The sequence below is a fragment of the Carassius carassius genome, chromosome 22, assembly GCF_963082965.1.
Source record: "Carassius carassius chromosome 22, fCarCar2.1, whole genome shotgun sequence".
Taxonomy (NCBI): domain Eukaryota; kingdom Metazoa; phylum Chordata; class Actinopteri; order Cypriniformes; family Cyprinidae; genus Carassius; species Carassius carassius.
This window is the reverse complement of record NC_081776.1, coordinates 20,998,021-21,021,651: the sequence shown is the minus strand read 5'-3', so window position 1 is coordinate 21,021,651 and position 23,631 is coordinate 20,998,021. Positions and strand designations below refer to the sequence as shown.

The window sequence follows — 23,631 nt, the reverse complement described above, 5'->3', positions numbered from 1 at the left end:
CATGTGTCACATGACTATGAGAGGGATGCTATTACTGCCTTCATGCAGTGTTAGCCAGAATTAATGCAGAATTTTCACTTCATTGTATATAAAAGGATGGCACGGGTCTACACGCAATGTGGCTGGATGAGATTCAGGAAATTTACCTGGAACCTCACAGTTTTCCACAAAACATCATTTCACCTGCCCTGAAGAGGAGCTGTGGCCTTTTGCCCCCAGGAGACACAGGGAAACCCACACGGAAGGGGACAGAGAACCTCACTCTTTCTTTCTAAGCCATGGGTGTCAAACTCAGTCCCTGGAAGGCCGGAGACCTGCAGAGTTTAGATTCAAGCCTGATTGAACACACCTGATCCAACTAATCATGGCCTTCAGGCTCATTTGAAAACTACATGCTTTGTGTGTTTGAGAAGGGTTGGAACAACACTCTACAGGGCTTGGGCCCTAAAGGAATTTAGTTTGATTCCCCTGGTCTAAGCGCCCTCAGTGATCAGAAAAAGCACCACTCTGCCCCGTGTGAGGCTCGAACTCATGACCTTCAGATTAAGAGACTGACGCGCTGCCTAACTGCACCAATGAGGCTTGTGGGCTAAAGGGCGCCCAAACAGAGAATAAGTAGCTTCTAGGTCCTTGCATTCAGGTGTGGCTCCAACAGGCCATCCCTAGCCAAGCAAAGTGTGTCAGGATGGCCGAGCGGTCTAAGGCGCTGTGTTCAGGTCGCAGTCTACCCTGGAGGCGTGGGTTCGAATCCCACTTCTGACAGATGTATCCTTTGGCTGCAGACAGAGACTTCAGTCTTCTGCTACGTTGAGCCAGCAGGGCGTTAACTTTGACAAAACACAGCATTAAGCAAATGCAGGTATTCATTGGGCATGCGTTGAAGACAAGCATGAGTCTTTAGACACTTTTTGAAAATGGTTAAAGCCTCTGCTGCTCGAATTGAGATAGGCAAGCCGATCCACCAGCTGGGAACAGTCCAGGAAAAGGTCCATGAGAGTGATTTTGTGCCTCTTTACGATGGCATCACGAGGCGTCGTTCACTTGCAGAACGCAAGCATAGGACTGAACCAGCGACTTTAGGTATATTGCTGCAGAGCCAGTGGTTATCTTGTAGGCAAACATCAGTATCTTGAATCTGATGCGAACAGCTATTGGTAGCCAGTGCAAAATTACGAAGAGAGGTGTGTTGTGGGCTTTCTTTGGCTCGTTGAAGACCACTCTCACTGCTGCATCCTGGGTCAGTTGCAGAGGCTTGATAGTACGTGCCGGAAGACCAGCCAAGGGAGCATAACAGTAGCCCAGTCTGGAGAAAACAAAGAGCTTGGACAAGGAGTTGTGTGGCCTGCTCTGATCGGAAGGGTCTAATCTTCCGAACGTTGTATAAGGCAAATCTGCAGGATCGGGCCAGTGCAGCAATATTGCCTTTGAAACTTCACAAAACCTCAGGAGGACGTGGCCATGTGTTACATGAATATGAGAGGGATGCTATTACTGCCTTCATGCAGTGTTAGCCAGCATGAATGCAGAATTTTCACTTCATTGTATATAAAAGGATGGCACGGGTCTACACGCAATGTCGCTGGATGAGATTCAGGAAATTTACCTGAAACCTCAACCTTTTCCACAAAACATCATTTCACCTGCCCTGAAGAGGAGCTGTGGCCTTTTGCCCCCAGGAGACACAGGGAAACCCACACGGAAGGGGACAGAGAACCTCACTCTTTCTTTCTAAGCCATGGGTGTCAAACTCAGTCCCTGGAAGGCCGGAGACCTGCAGAGTTTAGATTCAAGCCTGATTGAACACACCTGATCCAACTAATCATGGCCTTCAGGCTCATTTGAAAACTACATGCCTTGTGTGTTTGAGAAGGGTTGGAACAACACTCTACAGGGCTCGGGCCCTAAAGGAATTTAGTTTGATTCCCCTGGTCTAAGCGCCCTCAGTGATCAGAAAAAGCACCACTCTGCCCCGTGTGAGGCTCGAACTCATGACCTTCAGATTATGAGACTGACGCGATGCCTAACTGCGCCAACGAGGCTTGTGGGCTAAAGGGCGCCCAAACAGAGAATAAGTAGCTTCTAGGTCCTTGCATTCAGGTGTGGCTCCAACAGGCCATCCCTAGCCAAGCAAAGTGTGTCAGGATGGCCGAGCGGTCTAAGGCGCTGCGTTCAGGTCGCAGTCTCCCCTGGAGGCGTGGGTTCGAATCCCACTTCTGACAGATGTATCCTTTGGCTGCAGACAGAGACTTCAGTCTTCTGCTACGTTGAGCCAGCAGGGCATTAACTTTGACAAAACACAGCATTAAGCAAATGCAAGTATTCATTGGGCATGCGTTGAAGACAAGCATGAGTCTTTAGACACTTTTTGAAAATGGTTAAAGCCTCCGCTGCTCGAATTGAGATAGGCAAGCCGATCCACCAGCTGAGAACAGTCCAGGAAAAGGTCCATGAGAGTGATTTTGTGCCTCTTTGGGATGGCATCACGAGGCGTCGTTCACTTGCAGAACGCAAGCATAGGACTGAACCAGCGACTTTAGGTATATTGCTGCAGAGCCAGTGGTTATCTTGTAGGCAAACATCAGTATCTTGAATCTGATGCGAACAGCTATTGGTAGCCAGTGCAATATTACGAAGAGAGGTGTGACGTGGGCTTTCTTTGGCTCGTTGAAGACCACTCTCACTGCTGCATCCTGGGTCAGTTGCAGAGGCTTGATAGTACGTGCCGGAAGACCCGCCAAGGGAGCATAACAGTAGCCCAGTCTGGAGAAAACAAAGAGCTTGGACAAGGAGTTGTGTAGCCTGCTCTGATCGGAAGGGTCTAATCTTCCGAACGTTGTATAAGGCAAATCTGCAGGATCGGGCCAGTGCAGCAATATTGCCTTTGAAACTTCACAAAACCTCAGGAGGACGTGGCCATGTGTTACATGAATATGAGAGGGATGCTATTACTGCCTTCATGCAGTGTTAGCCAGCATGAATGCAGAATTTTCACTTCATTGTATATAAAAGGATGGCACGGGTCTACACGCAATGTCGCTGGATGAGATTCAGGAAATTTACCTGGAACCTCACAGTTTTCCACAAAACATCATTTCACCTGCCCTGAAGAGGAGCTGTGGCCTTTTGCCCCCAGGAGACACAGGGAAACCCACACGGAAGGGGACAGAGAACCTCACTCTTTCTTTCTAAGCCACGGGTGTCAAACTCAGTCCCTGGAAGGCCGGACACTTCTTCTTCTTCTTTCTTTTTATTGGCGGGTGGCAACCGACATTTAAGGTGCATAACCGCCACCTACTGTGCTGGAGTGTGGGCCAGAAATGTAAGCATCACAAGCGACAAAAAAAAACAAAAAAAAAAACAACACTCACTTTACCTTCTTTCTACCTTTATAATAACTTCACCAATCAATTAAATCCTTTTCATTAAACCAGTTTCTTTCAAAAAGTTAAACAAATCTCCCATTACCTGCTCTCCAATTTTAAAAAGATTTTTAAGATTCAACACATTTTCCCCAAATTTCAGTAATTCCTCTTTTAATTTTATCCTTTGATTTCCATATTTAACACATTCACTAATCACATGTTCAGCTGATTCCTCTCCCCCTCCACAATCACACAAACCTGAAGGGTGCTTTTTCAATAAATACATAGTTTTATTTAATCCAGTATGTCCTAATTTCAACCTCGAAATAATGCTACTTTCTCTAGTACATCGATCTATAGATTTCCTTTTCCCTACTTCTTGCACAATATTGTACAAATGTCGCCCTTTCTTCCCTTCATCCCATTGTCTCTGCCATGTCTTCATAATATTTTCCTTTATTTTTACTTTAACTTCAGCTTTACTTAGTGCCACTTTTGTAATTCTGTCGAGTTTCATAGCTTGCTTAGCCAACATATCTGCTGTCTCATTTCCCTCAATTCCCCTATGAGCTGGAATCCACAAAAATCTGACCGCTGCATTAATATGTTGCAGTCTATATACAGTCTCATAAATTTCGTACACAATATCAAGTCTACTATTAGATGATAAAGACTGAAGAGACATTAATGATGATAAACTATCCGAGCAAATTAGAACCTTGGTAATTTTGTTTTCCTCTACCCACTGTAATACCCTTAAAATAGCTAACATTTCCACAGTAAATACTGTCAAATGATCAGAGGTTCTTTCCTTAACATTAATCTTTAATTCTGGAATAGTGAATGCAAAACCAGTAACACCACTCTTAGGATCTTTTGAACCATCCGTAAATGCAGCTATAAATGAATTATATATAGACCTTATTCTGTCCTCCACTTTTTCTACCCAGTTTCCTTTCCCATTAAGTCTTTTTATTTCTCCTTGAATATTGAAGTCTATAATTAGTGAAACGAAAACAACCAAGGCGGCGTACTTGAAAAAGGAACAGTAGGACTGAACTTATTCTCCAGCAATTTCATTTCAATTGCTATTTTACTAGATGCCCAAGCAAAACATTCTATCTTAGCCTTCCCACTTTCCCAACAAGGAATAAGACACTTAACTGTAGGATGCCATCTTTCATTATGACCTTTTAGATTAGTCCAATAGTTCATCATCAGTTGCTCAAATCTTAAACTTAATGGAAGCTCGCCCACCTCAACTTGTAATGCACAAGCCGGAGAGGACCTTATGGCTCCACAACAAATTCGTAGTGCTTGATTTTGTATAACTTCCAGTCTCTTTAATGATGTTTTCGATGCAGATCTAAACACTATACTTCCATATTCAATTACTGGTCTTACTAAAGCCACATATATCCCTCTTAAGGCTCCTTTACTAGAACCCCACTCTATCCCACTTAAGCACCTCATTATATTTAAAATCTTCTTACACTTTTCCTCTACTATCCTTACCTGCTCTGTCCAAGTTAGTTTAGAGTCAAATGTTACCCCTAAAAACCGAAAGTAATTTACCTGCTCAATTTGATTCCCATACAATAACACCTTAGCCACCCTATCCCTCTTTTGAGTAAAAATCATCATCTTTGTCTTTTCCACTGAAAATTTAAAACCCCATGAATAAGACCATTCTTCAATTAAACCTACAGCTTCCTGTATCTTCTCTTGAACTAACAACAAGCTCTTACCATTTTTCCAAAGGGCAGCGTCATCAGCAAATAATGATTTCCCAATATCATACCTTATTTTACTAAAAACATCATTAATCATAATAGAGAAAAGTAATGGGCTTATCACACTACCCTGCGGGGTGCCATTATCCACTTTGAATTTATTAGACACTGAAGCACCAAGTTTAACCTGAATATACCTTTCAGATAGAAAACTTTTGACCCAATTAAAAACTCTTCCCTTAATACCCATTTTATCTAATTTAATCAATAGCCCCTCTTTCCATACCATATCATAAGCTTTTTCCACATCCAAGAAAACTGCCATAACCGATTCCTTATTTATCATAGCTTTTCTAACTTTTGTTTCCAAGCAAACCACAGGGTCCATTGTTCCCCGTCCTTTCCTAAACCCACTTTGATAAGGGGATAAAAGATATTTACTTTCTATATAAAATGTCATTCTTTCTACAATCATCCGTTCCATAATTTTCCCAACATGCGACGTAAGGGCAATGGGCCTGTAATTTGCTGGATTCGTTGAATCCTTACCTGGTTTTGCTATAGGTATAATAATAGCCTCTTTCCAACTTATTGGTAATCTCCCTTCTTCCCAGCTCTTATTATATATACCTAAAAGTTTCATTTGCATTAAAATTCCAAACTGTTTCAACATACTATAACTAATCTGATCTTTTCCTGGAGCAGTTACCTTAGCTTTATCTATTGCCCGTTTCATTTCACTTAATGTTAAAGGGGAATCCATAGCATCCTCTGTACTTTCCTTTCTTATTAGTGCCTCTGGGTATGCATCTCTAGTCACTTCTCTTCCTCTTTTCCCAGCCTCTGACAGATTACTAGAACTATGAATTTCAACCAAGGCCTTAGCTATGATATCAGCTTTTTCCCTATTTGTTACTGCTATGGTTTCACCTGCTTTTAAAACTGGAAACTGCCAGTCCTTTCTAATTCCCCTCATTTTCCTTATCATTCCCCACACATTTCCTAATGGAGTCGTTCTACCTATTTTATTACAATATTCTCTCCAACTGTCTCTTTTTGCCTTCTTTACTACTTTCCTAACTTGAGCCTGGGCCTTTTTGTATTCTATCAATCTTTGGAAGTTAAGATTACTCTTCAGCATTTTAAATGCCTTATTTATTACTTTAATGCTTTTCCCACACTCTTCCGTACACCATGGAACTGGTTTCCTATTCATTTTTCCTTTGCTTTTTGGAATACATAAGTTAGCCACTCTAATCAGTACTTCTTTAAACTTTTCTTCAATTTCATCTATATCCTGGCTTAAATCAATTTCACTACTCGCCTCCTCACATAGATATTCAAATTTACCCCACATTGCCTTATTTAATATCCATTTATCCTCTCTTCCTTCTTCCCTCTCATCCTTTCTCACACCTAACTTACATACAACAGGAAAATGATCACTACCCATAGTTGATTCCTCCCATAACTCCCACTCACAAATACCTGCCACCTCTTTTGACACTAGTGTTAAATCAAGTGCTGAACTTTTACCCATGTGAACATCTATTCTTGTGCTTCTCCCATCATTAATGCATACCAAATCAAACTCATCCAACAACTGTTCTACTATTAGCCCATTTAAATCAGTTCTCCCCCCTCCCCATAATGAACTATGGGCATTAAAATCTCCACATAAAACAATGCGGTCACTTGCTAGTTCAACAATCTGATTTAAATTATTACCATCTAATCTTCTACATGGATTATAATAATTTACCACAGAAAACTTCTCTTGCTTAGTCCATATTTTAACAATAATATACTCTTCCGCCCTTCCTTTTGATATAACTTGATATGGAATATTCTTCTTGATAAATGTAGCACACCCACCCCCTACACCATCTTCCCTATCATTCCTTACACTAACATAATTATATATACTAAAATCTAATTTCTGTGATAACCATGTTTCTTGTATACAGATTACATCAGGTGTAGTTGGTAACGAACTGATAAAATACTTAAATTCTTGCCCATTTGCCACCAAGCTTCTTGCATTCCATTGAAGAATAAGAACCATAATATCAGCCAACAGATGAAGCTTCCTGACTGGCCTGAGCACTTAACTCATTCCTCACCTCTTCCCAGGACAAATCATTCAGGCTAAGATGGTTCACTGCTGCCTTTACTATTATTTTTGTATTCTTTCCGTTTTTGACTTTGCCTCAGTGGTAGCATTGATGACCCCTGCTATAAAGATGACTAATTTCCGTAAATCAACCAGAACTTTACCCCCTTTTATCTGTTCATGTTAATCATTATTCAGATTCTCACTTGTCTCATTTACTACTCTTTCATCCCGGTGATTCACCAGTCCAACGGCCTCTGCATATGATATTTTATTTTTCACTCTGACCTGCTGAATCTCAACCTGCCTTTTCATTACTTCACATCCCCCATATGCCACACTGTGATTTCCTCCACAGTTACAGCATTTCAGTTGCACATCCCTTCTACATTTCTCATAATCATGGTCCTCACCACATCTAGCACACCTTCTTTTCCCTTTGCAATTCATGGCTGTGTGACCAAACCTCTGTCATTTAAAACATCTCAAAGGTTTAGGAACGTATTCTCTCACATTATACATCATATATCCTAGGGATACTCGGTTAGGAAGCATTTCATCCTCAAATTCCAACAACACACTTTCACTTACTTGTCTCACCCCATTCTTAAAGCTGGTCAATCTTCTGGCATCTTTCACTTTCCCTCCTTTTAAGTTTGCTTTTATTTCATCCACATTTACATCAACAGGGATCCCCCAAATCACCCCCCTATTCCACATGTTTCTCTTCTCCACGCGACTAACGCTACTTACTTTAAACCTTCCTATCTCCTTCATTCTACAGGCCCTTTCTCTTTGATCTTCATTTTTGCATATTATTAAAAGGTTTCCATCCCTCAAAACTTTGGCCATTTTGACATCTCCCACTTGGTTTTTTAATATCGTAGTCAACTTCACTGGATTCATACAAAGCACTCCATTTTCTTCCTCAAATCTAAGTATTACTTTGCACTCATCATCTATCTTCAAATTATCATCCTTTCCATCCACTTTAGTCATCATCCCTTTGAATTTCTTTGACCCCTCTTTTCCACTTTCACCACCCCGTTTCTCTCTTATTCTATCTCTCTCCTGACTAAACTCCATATGATCTTCATTCTTAGTGTCATCCGAGTTAGCCCATTCTGGCCCATTTCCAGCACAGCTTTGCCTACCCGACATCGTTTTCACTCCTTTGTCACGTTTCCCCATTTCTTCCAATAAAGTTCCTTGTCTTCTCTTCATTAGGTGACAGCAACTCGAAGAACTTTTATCATCGCTTCTTCAACTTTTCCTCCTGCGTAAACTTTCCAAAGGATAAGTCTCCAGTCACCAAACTTCCAACCCCCCCACCACCAAGTGGAGATATTGCCCTTTGGTCTTTTTGTATTCTACAGATTTCAGCTAATTAACGATAGGCCCTCCCTCTTCATTAACTACTGGGTGATTCTCATTGGATCTCAAGATTCAATTCTTATTGAAAGAACGCTTTAAAAGCAACACAGAGGCTGCATCCACATCTTCACTGACAACTCTCTCAAGCCTTGTTCACGCGGACGCTAAACATTCTTTCCAAATGTTTATCTTCGTCTGATACAGGCTCAAACATATCAGGTTGGAAGCCTAATCTCTCCATCTTTCACGCTGGAAAGAAGAGATCCGAGCTGTGAAACCGCCAATCAGAGCAGAGCTCGACATTATTGTTCATGACCCTTCCAAATAATTCTAGGGACAAATCCCAGGGTTGTAAATGGACATGTAAAACCGTTCTGGAGAATTTTTGCCCATACCCAAGCCACGTACCTTTTATGTAGATATCATTTAAATTATTGTATCAATGCATTCTATGGCACCTTGATACCATAACTGGGATTATGAACTCATATTTTGGCCGGAAAGAATAGTTTGAATTTCTTAACGATGGATTTGTTTCTTAGAAACACACAGCCTTTCCCTTCAAAAGACAGTAATTGATGTGAATTACTTGTGGATTATTTTTATATTTATATCAGCTCTTTGTACTTTCGTTCTGATGCCACCCATTCATTGGGGAGCAAGTGATGTAATTCTACATTTTTCCAAATCTTTTCCAATGATAAACTAAAAACTCTTTTAAAAAAAAGAGAGATTTTTATGAATATTCTCTATTATTTGAGTCATATCAGGGGCTTTTTTAATGACATTCATTGTCTATCATAGACACACTGTCAAACTTTAACTGAAAAATTGTAAATAAGTGTAGATGAAAATCTCAGATCCTTATGTCAATGTCAATGTCACCTTTATTTATATAGCGCTTTAAACAAAATACATTGCGTCAAAGCAACTGAACAACATTCATTAGGAAAACAGTGTCAATAATGCAAAAATGATAGTTAAAGGCAGTTCATCATTGGATTCAGTTATGTCATCTCTGTTCAGTTAAATAGTGTCTGTGCATTTATTTGCAATCAAGTCAACGATATCGCTGTAGATGAAGTGTCCCCAACTAAGCAAGCCAGAGGCGACAGCGGCAAGGAACAGAAACTCCATCGGTGACAGAATGGAGAAAAAAACCTTGGGAGAAACCAGGCTCAGTTGGGGGGCCAGTTCTCCTCTGACCAGACGAAACCAGTAGTTCAATTCCAGGCTGCAGCAAAGTCAGATTGTGCAGAAGAATCATCTGTTTCCTGTGGTCTTGTCCTGGTGCTCCTCTGAGACAAGGTCTTTACAGGGGATCTGTATCTGGGGCTCTAGTTGTCCTGGTCTCCGCTGTCTTTCAGGGATGTAGAGGTCCTTTCTAGGTGCTGATCCAGCATCTGGTCTGGATACGTACTGGATCCGGGTGACTGCAGTGACCCTCTGATCTGGACACAGACTGGATCTGGTGGCCACGGTGACCTCGGAACAAGAGAGAAACAGACAAATATTAGCGTAGATGCCATTCTTCTAATGATGTAGCAAGTACATAGGTTGTTATGGGAAGTGTTTCCGGTTCCGGTTTACCTAATTAATGCAGCCAAAAAATCCTTTAACGGATTTGGATAATAAAATCATATTAGTATGTTATGTGTATGCCAGGTTAAAGAGATGGGTCTTTAATCTAGATTTAAACTGCAAGAGTGTGTCTGCCTCCCGAACAATGTTAGGTAGGTTATTCCAGAGTTTGGGCGCCAAATAGGAAAAGGATCTGCCGCCTGCAGTTGATTTTGATATTCTAGGTATTATCAAATTGCCTGAGTTTTGAGAACGTAGCGGACGTAGAGAATTATAATGTAAAAGGACCTCATTCAAATACTGAGGTGCTAAACCATTCAGGGCTTTATAAGTAATAAGCAATATTTTAAAATCTATGCGATGCTTGATAGGGAGCCAGTGCAGTGTTGACAGGACCGGGCTAATATGGTCATACTTCCTGGTTCTAGTAAGAACTCTTGCTGCTGCATTTTGGACTAGCTGTAGTTTGTTTACTAAGCGTGCAGAACAACCACCCAATAAAGCATTACAATAATCTAACCTTGAGGTCATAAATGCATGGATTAACATTTCTGCATTTGACATTGAGAGCATAGGCCGTAATTTAGATATATTTTTGAGATGGAAAAATGCAGTTTTACAAATGCTAGAAACGTGGCTTTCTAAGGAAAGATTGCGATCAAGTAGCACACCTAGGTTCCTAACTGATGACGAAGAATTGACAGAGCAACCATCAAGTCTTAGACAGTGTTCTAGGTTATTACAAGCAGTGTTTTTAGGTCCTATAATTAACACCTCTGTTTTCTCAGAATTTAGCAGTAAGAAATTACTCGTCATCCAGTTTTTTATATCGACTATGCAATCCATTAGTTTTTCAAATTGGTGTGTTTCACCGGGCTGCGAAGAAATATAGAGCTGAGTATCATCAGCATAACAGTGAAAGCTAACACCATGTTTCCTGATGATATCTCCCAAGGGTAACATATAAAGCGTGATGAGTAGCGGCCCTAGTACTGAGCCTTGAGGTACTCCATACTGCACTTGTGATCGATAGGATACATCTTCATTCACTGCTACGAACTGATGGCGGTCATATAAGTACGATTTAAACCATGCTAATGCACTTCCACTGATGCCAACAAAGTATTCAAGTCTATGCAAAAGAATGTTGTGGTCAATTGTGTCAAACGCAGCACTAAGATCCAATAAAACTAATAGAGAGATACACCCACGATCAGATGATAAGAGCAGATCATTTGTAACTCTAAGAAGAGCAGTCTCAGTACTATGATACGGTCTAAATCCTGACTGGAAATCCTCACATATACCATTTTTCTCTAAGAAGGAATACAATTGTGTGGATACCACCTTTTCTAGTATCTTGGACAGAAAAGGGAGATTCGAGATTGGTCTATAATTAACTAGTTCCTTGGGGTCAAGTTGTGGTTTTTTGATGAGAGGCTTAATAACAGCCAGTTTGAAGGTTTTGGGGACATGTCCTAATGACAATGAGGAATTAATAATAGTCAGAAGAGGATCTATGACTTCTGTAAGCACCTCTTTCAGGAGCTTAGATGGTATAGGGTCTAACATACATGTTGTTGGTTTAGATGATTTAACAAGTTTATACAATTCTTCCTCTCCTATGGTAGAGAATGAGTGGAACTGTTCCTCAGGGGGTCTATAGTGCACTGTCTGATGTGATACTGTAGCTGACGGCTGAATGGTTGCAATTTTATCTCTAATAGTATAGATTTTAGAAGTAAAGTAGTTCATAAACTCATTACTGCTGTGGTGTTGGGAAATGTCAACACTTGTTGAGGCTTTATTTTTCGTTAATTTAGCCACTGTATTGAATAAATACCTGGGGTTATGTTTGTTTTCTTCTAAAAGAGAAGAAAAGTAATCGGATCTAGCAGTTTTTAATGCTTTTCTGTAGGATATGTTACTTTCCCGCCAAGCAATACGAAATACCTCTAGTTTTGTTTTCCTCCAGCTGCGCTCCATTTTTCGGGCTGCTCTCTTTAGGGTGCGAGTATGCTCATTATACCATGGTGTCAAACTGTTTTCCTTAACCTTCCTTAAGCGTAAAGGAGCAACTTTATTTAAAGTGCTAGAAAAGAGAGAGTCCATAGTTTCTGTTACATAATCAAGTTGTTCTGAGGTTTTGGATATGCTAAGGAATTTGGATACATCAGGAAGATAACTTAAAAAGCAGTCTTTTGTGTTAGAAGTGATGGTTCTTCCATACTTGTAAGAAGAAGTAGAATTTACAATTTTGGCTATATGAATTTTGCAAAGAACTAAATAATGATCTGAGATATCATCACTTGGCTGAATAATTTCAACACCATCAACATCAATTCCATGTGACAGTATTAAATCTAGAGTATGATTTTGACAATGAGTAGGTCCTGAAACGTGTTGTCTAACACCAATAGAGTTCAGAATGTCTACAAATGCTGATCCCAATGCATCGTTTTCATTATCAACATGGATATTAAAATCACCAACTATTAAAACTTTATATGCAGCCAGAACTAACTCAGATGTAAAATCACCAAACTCTTTAATAAAGTCTTATCAAGCCTTCCATTGGCTAGTGACATTCCAGAACGTTCTCATTTGTTAATTACAGGTCCAGAGGAGAATCAAAGGTAATCAGTGAAGCTGAAAGGGGAGGAGCCGCTTAAATTCAAAGCTGTACTTAATGGCAAAGACGAGGACTGGTGGGTATTGTGTTAACGTTTGTCAGGATGGGTCTTTTGCAATATGTGTTAGTGCTGGTTGTGCTTGTGGTGTTTGATCTGAAGAATGCTTTTGGAAGTTTGAGATCCAGTCAAAGTCCAAAAAGCAAGAAGCATCAATCATATCTAGCTTCCAGAGTGCCTGTTTCTTCTCAAGTGCTCGGAAACACTTTGCAGAAGGCTTCTCCGTCTCAGAGTCTTGACTACAGAGGATTTGCACAAGAGCCTCTTGGTCTTCAGGAGAAGCAGGTGTTGCAGGGACCAGTGAAGCCTTTGGACTGGAGGTTCCCCATTGTTCCAGAAGTGCCGAGTGAGATGGCGGTGGACTTCCATTTGAGGCAACCTGTGACTCCCAGTAGTGTAGCTATTCAATGTGGTGAGAACCGGGTTCATGTGGAGGTACAGCAGGACTTGTTTAGCAATGGTGAACTGATCCAGCCATCTGGTCTGACTTTGGGAGGATGTCCTGTTGTCGGTTTGGTCCCAGGCTCCAAGGTGCTCTTCTTTGAGAATGAACTGCAGGACTGCAACAGTGTGTTGATGGTAAGAGCGGTTAAGTGTTACTAGATCTATTGAACCCTACTAAAAATGGGCCCTTGTTTTGGTATCGATTGCTCCCTGAATCTATAACATCCATGGGACGGTTCTTTTATAGTGGGGGGAAAAACCCTTAATAACTGCTTACTCGGGTAACCAAGTGTTATGGCATGACTTGCTAAGATGCCTTTTGGAATGGGTTGGGGTTTGGGGAGAATCCTCTTGGTAACAACGTCAGTCTCCTATAGATGACCAAGGATGAGCTTGTCTACACCTTTGCCCTTACCTACACTCCTGAGGCGTTTGCTGGCACTCCGATTACCCGTGCAGGTGGTGCAGTTATTGGTGTTCAATGCCATTATCAAAGGTAAGTGACCTTTTGTGACTCATGGCATTGCTTGCGGTGGTGGAACCGGAAGCCCGTTTAATTGGTAACTTGAACGGCAGGTTTCAAAATGTCAGCGGTAATGCCTTGAAGCCAACTTGGGTCCCTTATGCCTCAACGGAGGCTGGTGAAGAAGTCTTGCTGTTCTCCCTGAAGCTCATGATGGGTTTGTGCAGTTTCTCTAGACCTCCTGCCTTCTGAAAGAGGCTGTGCCTAAGCAGTTCTTCCCTCTTGCAGATGACTGGTCCTATGAGAGGCCTTCAAACTCTTACTTCCTGGGTGATGTTATTAAAGTTGAGGCATCCGTGAAGGTATACAACCACGTCCCTCTGCGTGTGTTCGTGGACAGCTGTGTGGCCACCCAAGTACCTGATGTGAATGCCCTTCCGAGATATTTGTTCATTGAGAATCATGGGTGTGTTCATGTCACCAGATGCTGCAGAGTTGAGTTGTTCTCGCGTTTGCTCCTTGTAACCACTTTGTCCCCGACAACTACTTTTCACTCCTTAGATGTCTTGTGGATGCCAAGGTCACAGCTTCCAGCTCGCGCTTCATGCCTCGATCCCAGGAAGACAAAATCCGGTTCCAGCTGGAGGCCTTCATGTTCCAGGGGGGATCCAGTCCTTCTGTATGTATTCCGAGTGTTGGGGAGAACGACCTCTCCCATTTGCTTTGGTTTGTGACCCCTTACCCGTGGTGTCTCTTGCAGATCTACATAACGTGTGTTCTGAAGGCCACTCTTGCTTCTGCACCTAGTGACGCACTCCACAAATCCTGTTCCTTTGCCAATGGGTATGTTCATGCCACGTACGAATACATTAAAGGTGCCATGTCTGATTTTTTTTTTCGTATTGCAGGTGGCTTGCTGCTGATGGGAACCACCAGGTTTGTGGTTGCTGTGACTCCACATGTGGTCCTGATGGTGGAACTGCTGCTTCTCCTTTTGGAGGTAGGAAGGTGCTTTTAAGCTTGGTTTTTGACCCTTCAAGCACTTAACTCTGGTGTCTGCTTTTTTTCTAGGCCTTCAGTGGGAAGGGAAGGCCTCGCTCGGTCCTGTAGTGGTTCAAGAGCACAAGAAGCCTTTGGCTGGTCTTCAATAAATGTGGGGGAGCAAACTTATTCTTGCTTCGGTTTTTCTTGTCTAGTTTAACCAATTGATTTGAGCGAGGAAGCGGGTAGTCCTACTGTACCTATTCTCTTGCCAGAAGGAAAGGCTCCCTTTTCACGTTAGGGAAGTTAATAACCCTTTTAAAGGGACCTGCTGTGAGCTCCCTTTTGATGAGTACTGTAAAGGTGGAATACATTGCCCATGATGCTGTAAAGGGAATTCTGGGAGTTCTGCGTGAACGTCCACTTCCTAGAAGCACTGCAGATTTTGCGTGCCTCTTATGCAGTGAACTTGATTTCTTTGTGTTGGTAACTTTAAATGAGCAGTTTAATTTTCTCCTTGCATCCCCAAATAGGTTTGCTCAGTTAAATCTGTTTCCTAATGCTCCTTGTTGACATCTCTAATGCTTTTAAATCCATGTACAATAAAAGCGCACTCCCAGTATCAACACTGGCACAACATTTTCCACCTTCAGATGGGTTATTTATAGGTTTTTCCATTGTGTTAGGAAAATGGCAGGCATCTCTTAAGTTCAATTTAGTATTTGGGGAGCCAAACTTGCAGAACCTGTACTGACGTAAGGGGTTTTTTGTGCAGTAGCAGGTCAGTTATAATTCTGAGAAATCATTGCCGAAATGACACCCAAAGAGAACTAATGTTTGGACTGGTGGATGAAATTCACCAAGCATTCATATTCAGTCACGTCTGCAGTGGTTTGTGTTCTCATAGATTCACTGAAAAGTGTCAAATAGGGTTTATAGTCAAAAGTTGCATATACACAGAGATATATTTACTGATGTTTACTTCATATTTCTTCAGACAGAATCATAATTTCTATTCATTTTCCACTGATTTACGCGATCTGATGATAATGATCCGCTCCCAGCCCTGTCTCTGTGTGTATAGTCTTCCGTGTGCGCGCTGACAGAGACCGGATTCGCCCGTGTCTTGTCCATCATAACGGTGCATCATATCCCGCCCTGTCCTGCCCATGATGCATTTCCTGTACACTTCCGTGTTGATATCTGACCACAACAACACAGAGAAACCTCTGTACCCATGAAATATCCAAATAATAAACACACGATTACGTTAGTTAATAGTTGGTATGTGATTTTCTTGAGATTTGGGGCGTTTTTATAACAATATTAAAAATGTACATCTGAAATGCTAACTTGTGCAGCGACGTAAAAGGCTATAAATAGCATATTTTTACAACCGTAAACGACCAAAAGGAGGTTATTACAAACACTCAGTCAGGGTTTAAAGTGAGTTTTGAGTAAAAGTGTACTAATAATTTCATAAATAGTCTCATGTAGCTTGATGCTAACGTTAGCTCTAATGCAGCTACATAGCAGGTGCAGATCTTCTTCATAATGCATTTTGTAGTATTGTCAAAGGTTGTAAGAAAATGTTTCGTATTTTTATAGTAAGGCTTTTGATAATAGTGGGGTAAATGTATACTGGAAATGAAGCGATGTGGCTTGGTAAACCTTGAAATACCCAAAACAAAGGCTAATAGTAGTGGAATAAAAAAAAGAAAATCCTCATTTATCATTATTGTGTTATACCTGGCCGATCTGTGAAAGGCTTGTTTCGCAAGAACAATAGAATCAAACAAGAGATAATCGCATTCCAGGAGTCAAATCAATTTTATTAGCCTTTTATGAGCCTTCTCTAAAAATACACATGACATGGTCTTAGAAAAGGTTTAATAAAATTCACACTTTGTGAGATCAGATTCTGAAATATCAAAGTGAAGTATTAGTAGACTTGTGGCTTTAGCTTAATCATGTATCTAAAATCATATCCTACATCATTTAGTACACTTCAGTATGTTTTAAATATTTTTATTGACATGTTTGAGCTTCTCTATTATAACAGTCTGAGTAATTCTGATTCATGAACAGTAAACTTTGAAGTGTCAGCTTTGGGAACATTATGTATCTAGTAAGAAAGACTCCTAAGCAGCAACCTTTTAATTTTGGGTATGTCATTTGTGTCTCCATGCTGAAAATGGGGGGTGACAAGTAAGGGGTTAAATTGTGTTACGAAGACGAATGAAGTTTTTACAGGTTTGGAACAACACGGGGGTAAGGGATTAGTGACACAATTTTGGGGTGAAGTATTCCTTTAATATCACTACTTTGAGTTGCAGACAATTGACACCGTTTCGTGTTTGCTTCAAGACAGTCGAGAATTGATTTCCACTTAAAACTTGAGCTCAGCGATTTGAGTTGTATTTAAAACAAAAGCCGCAAGTAATCCACATAACTACTTTCTATATTGTGAATGTCGGGAACCAAACTACTGTTTGGAAGACAAATTAAAAGAATAAGGGGAGCCTTGTGCGGCCCCAGGTTAGCAACTGGAGGAAGGATTAAGGAATGCACAACCTTACAAAAGGTTGTGGAACCTTGGTTTAATAGTGAGAGGGGAAAACACTGGGAAGAGGCATGTAATCCCACATTCTGCTGAACCAAAACAATGCCAATAGACAAAGACACCTAAGGGTTCTGCAAAGTTTATTAAAAAAAAAAAAACACACTAGATTTACATGACCAGAGTAACTTCTCCACTAGAAACCACAGTCTGCTCCCCAGAGACAGCCTTGATACGAGTGTCTCTTCCTGAAAGAGAAATGTTCGAAGTGAGAATGCACTTCTAAAATGCTCCGTTCCTCTTGTCAAGAGAAAGCAAGAACTCACGTTTCCTAGTGCAGCTTTGCTCACAAGAGCCAGATGATGGATGGCACACCTCTGTACTGCAGTGGATGAAGATCTGACAGGGAAGAAAGAGGCTCAAGTCATAGAATCCACAAGTAGTAAATATACAGATGTTCAAGTAAAGGGGGGCATACGGTTTCCTTCAGAGCAGCCAGTGAGGCTGGATCTACAAATGTGAACATCTTCACAACAAAGCGCTTGTAGTGGGTTGGGAACTGAAGACCAGACGATCCAGTCACTGGAACCAGTGTGGTCAGATAGCGGTCGTCCTGGTAAGGGCATCTGAAAACAAGAGAAAGTTAGAAAGGGTCTCCCAGCAGACCAACTGGATAAAGATTGGCTGTACACTCACCCGTCGATCAGAAGGTCCCACTGGGGGAGACTGAGTGGACTGGGGGTTGAAGTCGTCCAACAACGTCCCAGCGTCAGGACAATGTTGGGGTCGGTCCTCTCCATAATGTGCACCTCAACATACACAGGCTCTCGCAGGACTTTTGTGATGGGATAATCAGCGTCACTGTAATAGGACGTGTAGGCCTCATCCCCTGAGGAACAACACTGGGGTTTAACCAGACTCCAGTTTGAAAGGCTTTAGGCAGACACAGGACAAGACCTTACCTTCAGCACAGCCTTTGGTGACACATTGGCCATTGGCCAGTCTGAGCTCCACCCTGAGAGGTCCAGGAGCAGCTACTGGTGGAGGTGGAGGAACAGAGTTGACCTCCACAACCAGAGCTTCCACAGAAGTTCCCGAATATCTACACTGGAAGAGAAACCTTGACGACACACAGCGAGCTTGTAGCATTTATCAGGGATTAATGGTCACACCAAGACATGGATCACCTACTCAAAATGACTGTCCCTTGTGATGGAACCATATGGTCCAATCCCCACTTCATACGAGGAGGTCATTCGGTTTTCATACACCACATATCCGCTGTCCTCCTGTGAATAGGAACGTGTCAGCATCCAGTCCATCATAAGCAATGCAGAATAAAACCAGTAGCTGCTGCTCACCATCACGCTCGTGCCACATGCGGTCACAGGGAACTGGTATATAGCAAAGGAAGGTGTAGACCCCACAGGAGCACAAGGTGGGTCATTTCCACCCAGTAGATGAACCGTATCCAGACTCAGTCGAGGCAGAGTAACGTCTCTAGACACCACTACCACAAACTGACCATCTCTAATACACTGGACAGTCACTAGAACAAGGTACAAGAGCAGGTTAAATTCAGAGAATCAGTTTGACACGAACGGAATAAGATTGAGAACACTTACCCGCCCTTCCATAGAAACACTGCTGTCCGTTAAAGCAGCAGTTGATAGCTTCACACTCAGCACCACTGATCCCAGGTAGACCACATTGGATCTGCTCAGAATCAGCTACAGCACATTTATCAAGGGGCTCTGCCTGCACTACTGGCTTCTGAAACTGCTGTTTAACTGGCTTCTGAATCGGAAACTGCGGCTTAGTTATCTGTTGAACTGGCTTCTGAAGTGGAAATTGCGGGGTAGGTAGCTGTTGAACTGGCTTCTGAAGCGGAAACTGCTGGTTAGTTAGCTGTTGAACAGGCTTCTGAAGCGGAAACTGCGGCTTAGTTAACTGTTGAACAGGCTTCTGAAGTGGAAATTGCGGGGTAGGTAGCTGTTGAACTGGCTTCTGAAGTGGAAACTGCGGTGTAGGTAGCTGTTGAACTGGTTTCTGAAGTGGAAACTGCTGGTTAGTTAGCTGTTGAACAGGCTTCTGAAGCGGAAACTGCGGCTTAGTTAGCTGTTGAACTGGCTTCCGAAGCAGAAACTGTTGGTTAGTTAGCTGTTGAACCGGCTTCTGGAGCTGAAACTGCTGGTCAGTTTGCTGCTTCTAAGGATGGCTGAAGCGAAACAGTCGTTCCGAAGCTTTGCGAGATCCCGAAGCGCAGATGTGTCGAAACACTGATCCGAAGCGTGATTCGAAACACCCATGTCACGTGACTATGACCAAACGAAGCCTCGAAGTGTTTCACTAATTGTTTCATCAGGTGTGGTCCGCCGAATCAGCGTTTGATTGGAACGGTCGGGAACAGACCACACAATCGCACATCTGTATAAAAGTGAAATAAACGCATTTTGACCTCGTGGGTTTTTGTGAGAGGAGTTAGACTTTGAGATAGCGGATTTTTGGTGATATAGTGACATATAGTGACATATAGTGCGATTTGATTAGTTATAGGCAATTTAGACTTACATTTAAATTTACACAACACATTGACTGAGAGGCTAGAGACAGACAGAGTATACATATAGTGACACATTAATAGATACATAGATATAAATATATATAGACAGCTAGATTAATAGATAGATGCATATATAGATAGATTACAGATACATATATAAATGCATATATTATAGATATATACATATATAGATAGATTATAGATACATATATAAATACATATATTATAGATAGATACATATATAGATACATAGATTATAGATACAAATCTAGATACATAGATCGATTCATATATAGATAGATAGATTTGGATAGATAGATAAAATGGAAGCTCCCCAGAAGAGATGCCGTACATCTGTGGTGTGGGAGCATTTCCATTTAGAAACCCCAAATAAAGTGAGATGTGTGTATTGTGATCGGCAGCTAGCCTACTGCAACAATACATCATCCATGATGCGCCATTTGAGGAGCACTCATCCTGCCATTTTGCAGGGTGCAGAGGATGGCATTCCCCCTGTACCTAGGCCTGCTACTGACACTGCTGGGCCATCTAAGCAAGGTATGCATTGTTTGGGATATAATTATAATTGAAATATAATTACAACCTTTTTGGACACTGTTTATAAAGTTTATAAGTTATATAAAGCACTGATTATAAACACTGGAAGGTTTCCAAATAATGAACCAGTAGGCTATACTTTTAATAGATGTGCACTAATTGAAGCTGTATTTTTCCAATGTATTTGTCTGAAAGTATGTTTTGTCTTCTCTTTTAAAAGTCAGACAGAGGGAATTGGATGAGGCTCTTATAAACATGGTGGTGAAGGATCTGCAGCCCTTCACCATCGTGGACGATGAGGGATTCAGGGCATTTGTGAACAAGCTTGATCCAAGCTATGTCCTCCCATCCCGGAAGGTGCTTAAAATAATGGTCAGCGAAAAGTACAACAAAGCCAAGGAGAAGACAATGGAGGACCTACAAAAGGCCGAATTTGTTAGCCTTACAGCTGACATGTGGTCCTCCATTAATATGGATGGATATCTTGGTGTGACTTGCCATTACATAACACCAGAGGCAAAAATGGCAACTGTTGTACTGGGTGTAAGGAGGTTTTACCAAACCCACACAGCCCAGCATCTCATGGAGGCAAAAGCATTGCTAATGGCTGAGTGGGGAATAACCTCCAAAGTTCAGTGCATGGTGACTGACAATGCATCTAACATGATCCAAAGTGCCCAGCTACTCCACCTTCGCCATGTCCCATGTTTTGCTCATACTTTAAATTTGATTGTGAAAAAGGCACTAGATCAAACCCCAGTCATCAATGAAATACGCCAGAAGGCCAGAAAGATAGTGGGGTTGTTCAGATCCAGCTGCAAAGCAAAGGACAAGCTTGTGGAGATGCAGAGCTTGATGGGAAGACCAACTCTGAAACTGATACAGGAGGTTGACACGAGATGGAACAGCACATTTGACATGCTACAGCGCTTGTATGACCAACGTGAACCAGTGGCTGCTGCACTTTCCAACTTAAACAATGATACTGCTCCCCTGACAAGTATTGATTATGACATTATTGAACAATCATTGTCAATACTGCAACCATTCAAACTCGCAACAACAGAGATGTCAGAGGAAAAGAGATTGTCTGCTTCAAAGCTTATACCACTGTACAGGATGTTGCAGCACAAGCTTGCACAGAAAAAAGGAAATGCAACGCAGGAATCAACTGTTCAATTAGGTAGGCCACAATGACCATACTACCCATGTGATTGGCCATAACTGTCATATTATTGTCATTATTATAAATATGTGTTTCTCCTGTTTTGGCTCATAGGCTCACATCTGCAAGAAGGTCTGCACTCCAGATGTGGAGGTTATGAGAGTTTTAGAGCCTTGGCACTGGCTACACTGCTGGACCCAAGGTTCAAAAATGTGGCATTTGGAAATGCTGCCAAAGCCCAGGAAGCTGAAAAGCATATCACACTGGAGTGTGCTTCACTGATGCGTTCAAACACAAATCATGGTGAGCAGTTTCAGTCTGTGTTATGTTATGTAATCTGAATCATGTAATATAATATATCCTTCATATATGCCGTCAGTTTAGGATTTGTTACTAATTGCTGTTTTCATTTTTATTCAGACCCAGAAATGTCAACATCACACCCATCATCATCATCATCACCATCACCATCAACATCAACACCAGTAGAAACACAGGACAGTTTATGGGAACTTTTTGATACTCGCATCCATCAAACCAAGATGATACACAATGCTACAGCTGATGCCACAGTGGAAGTGAAAAAATACATCAACGATGCGTATTTGCCCAGAACTCATGATCCACTAACTTACTGGAAAGAGAGAGCAGTAATCTTTCCTCATTTGTATGTCCTTGCAAAAAAATATCTTTGTATGCCAGCAACAAGTGTCCCTTCTGAGAGGATTTTTTCAAAGGCTGGAGAAATTATCTGTAAAAAAAGAAGTAGGCTAAGTCCTTCCACAGCAGATAAATTAATATTTTTGAATAAAAATCTCTAAAAAAGTGAGACATTGTGGCTTGATTTCTTTTATTAATATTCATTTTTCATGACCAAAATAACATTATGCACAGTGAGGAGCCTATAGGTTACAAGCTTCACATATTAGAACATTATAATAATAAAAAAACAACACATTTTTTTAATGGCTCGTCAAGGTTGTTTCAGATCAACACCTGCAAGTGACCACTAGGTGTCACCGTTGAGACGGGTGTCGGATTGATTCGAAGCCTCGAAACAATATGGCACATTTGGTTCAACTGTTTCATTGGTTCACGAGGCCTCGATTTTGCCATCACTAGCTGCATCATCAGAGCTTGAACATCCTGAAGCGACTTACTCCACTGTGGAACAGCATGACAGAACGCACAGACCAACGAAATCTGAACCAAACACCAACTTCCAGCCATTGTTCAACAGCTAAACACCAAGTGGAGATATTGCCCTTTGGTCTTTTTGTATTCTACAGATTTCAGCTAATTAACGATAGTCCCTCCCTCTTCATTAACTACTGGGTGATTCTCATTGGATCTCAAGATTCAATTCTTATTGAAAGAACGCTTTAAAAGCAACACAGAGGCTGCGTCCACATCTTCACTGACAACTCTCTCAAGCCTTGTTCACGCGAACGCTAAACATTCTTTCCAAATCTTTATCTTCGTCTGATACAGGCTCAAACATATCAGGTTGGAAGCCTAATCTCTCCATCTTTCACGCTGGAAAGAAGAGATCCGAGCTGTGAAACCGCCAATCAGAGCAGAGCTTGACATTATTGTTCATGACCCTTCCAAATAATTCTAGGGACAAATCCCAGGGTTGTAAATGGACATGTAAAACCGTTCTGGAGAATTTTTGCCCATACCCAAGCCACGTACCTTTTATGTAGATATCATTTAAAATATTGTATCAATGCATTCTATGGCACCTTTAACTGGGATTATAAACTCTTATAGTTTGAATTTCTTAACGATGGATTTGTTTCTTAGAAACACACAGCCTTTCCCTTCAAAAGACAGTAATTGATGTGAATTACTTGTGGATTATTTTTATATTTATATCAGCTCTTTGTACTTTTGTTCTGATGCCACCCATTCATTGGGGAGCAAGTGATGTAATTCTACATTTTTCCAAATCTTTTCCAATGATAAACTAAAAACTCTTTTAAAAAAGAGAGATTTTTATTAAAAAATCTCTATTATTTGAGTCATATCAGGTTTTTTTTTA

The 23,631-nt window shown here is 41.3% G+C and overlaps 2 protein-coding genes and 4 non-coding genes across 6 annotated transcripts; 3 read left to right on the top strand and 3 right to left on the bottom strand.

Moving 5' to 3' along the window:
* Window positions 1–508: 508 nt before the first annotated feature.
* trnak-cuu (transfer RNA lysine (anticodon CUU)) lies at window positions 509–582 on the bottom strand. Its single transcript has one exon. It is a non-coding gene; the product is annotated as a tRNA-Lys (tRNA).
* Window positions 583–679: 97 nt separating this feature from the next.
* trnal-cag (transfer RNA leucine (anticodon CAG)) lies at window positions 680–762 on the top strand. The gene has a single exon. It is a non-coding gene; the product is annotated as a tRNA-Leu (tRNA).
* Window positions 763–1,965: 1,203 nt separating this feature from the next.
* trnam-cau (transfer RNA methionine (anticodon CAU)) lies at window positions 1,966–2,039 on the bottom strand. The gene has a single exon. It is a non-coding gene; the product is annotated as a tRNA-Met (tRNA).
* A 97-nt stretch (window positions 2,040–2,136) lies between these two features.
* trnal-cag (transfer RNA leucine (anticodon CAG)) lies at window positions 2,137–2,219 on the top strand. The gene has a single exon. It is a non-coding gene; the product is annotated as a tRNA-Leu (tRNA).
* Window positions 2,220–12,898: 10,679 nt separating this feature from the next.
* Window positions 12,899–14,911, top strand: LOC132098448 (zona pellucida sperm-binding protein 3-like). The gene is made up of 8 exons (XM_059504563.1): window positions 12,899–13,432; window positions 13,675–13,793; window positions 13,874–13,977; window positions 14,049–14,226; window positions 14,322–14,439; window positions 14,521–14,603; window positions 14,669–14,760; window positions 14,832–14,911. Exons 1-8 carry the CDS (start codon window positions 12,899–12,901, stop codon window positions 14,909–14,911), a joined length of 1,308 nt encoding a protein of 435 aa, XP_059360546.1.
* A 2,555-nt stretch (window positions 14,912–17,466) lies between these two features.
* LOC132098446 (zona pellucida sperm-binding protein 4-like) lies at window positions 17,467–19,500 on the bottom strand (the record flags this gene model as incomplete). Its single annotated transcript, XM_059504562.1, has 8 exons — window positions 17,467–17,549; window positions 17,628–17,700; window positions 17,780–17,927; window positions 17,998–18,203; window positions 18,259–18,421; window positions 18,493–18,590; window positions 18,663–18,867; window positions 18,944–19,500. Coding segments are annotated over 8 exons (1,527 nt in total), but the record flags the coding sequence as incomplete, so codon positions are not given.
* Window positions 19,501–23,631: the final 4,131 nt, after the last annotated feature.

Bases quoted from the DNA above. Each gene is read 5' to 3' on its own strand.
- LOC132098448 (XM_059504563.1), top strand. From the start codon at position 12,899: ATGGGTCTTTTGCAATATGTGTTAGTGCTGGTTGTGCTTGTGGTGTTT. The intron at 13,794-13,873 runs GTAAGTGACCTT...CTTGAACGGCAG, and splicing joins GTTCAATGCCATTATCAAAG to GTTTCAAAATGTCAGCGGTA. The intron at 13,978-14,048 runs GTTTGTGCAGTT...TCCCTCTTGCAG, and splicing joins CTCCCTGAAGCTCATGATGG to ATGACTGGTCCTATGAGAGG.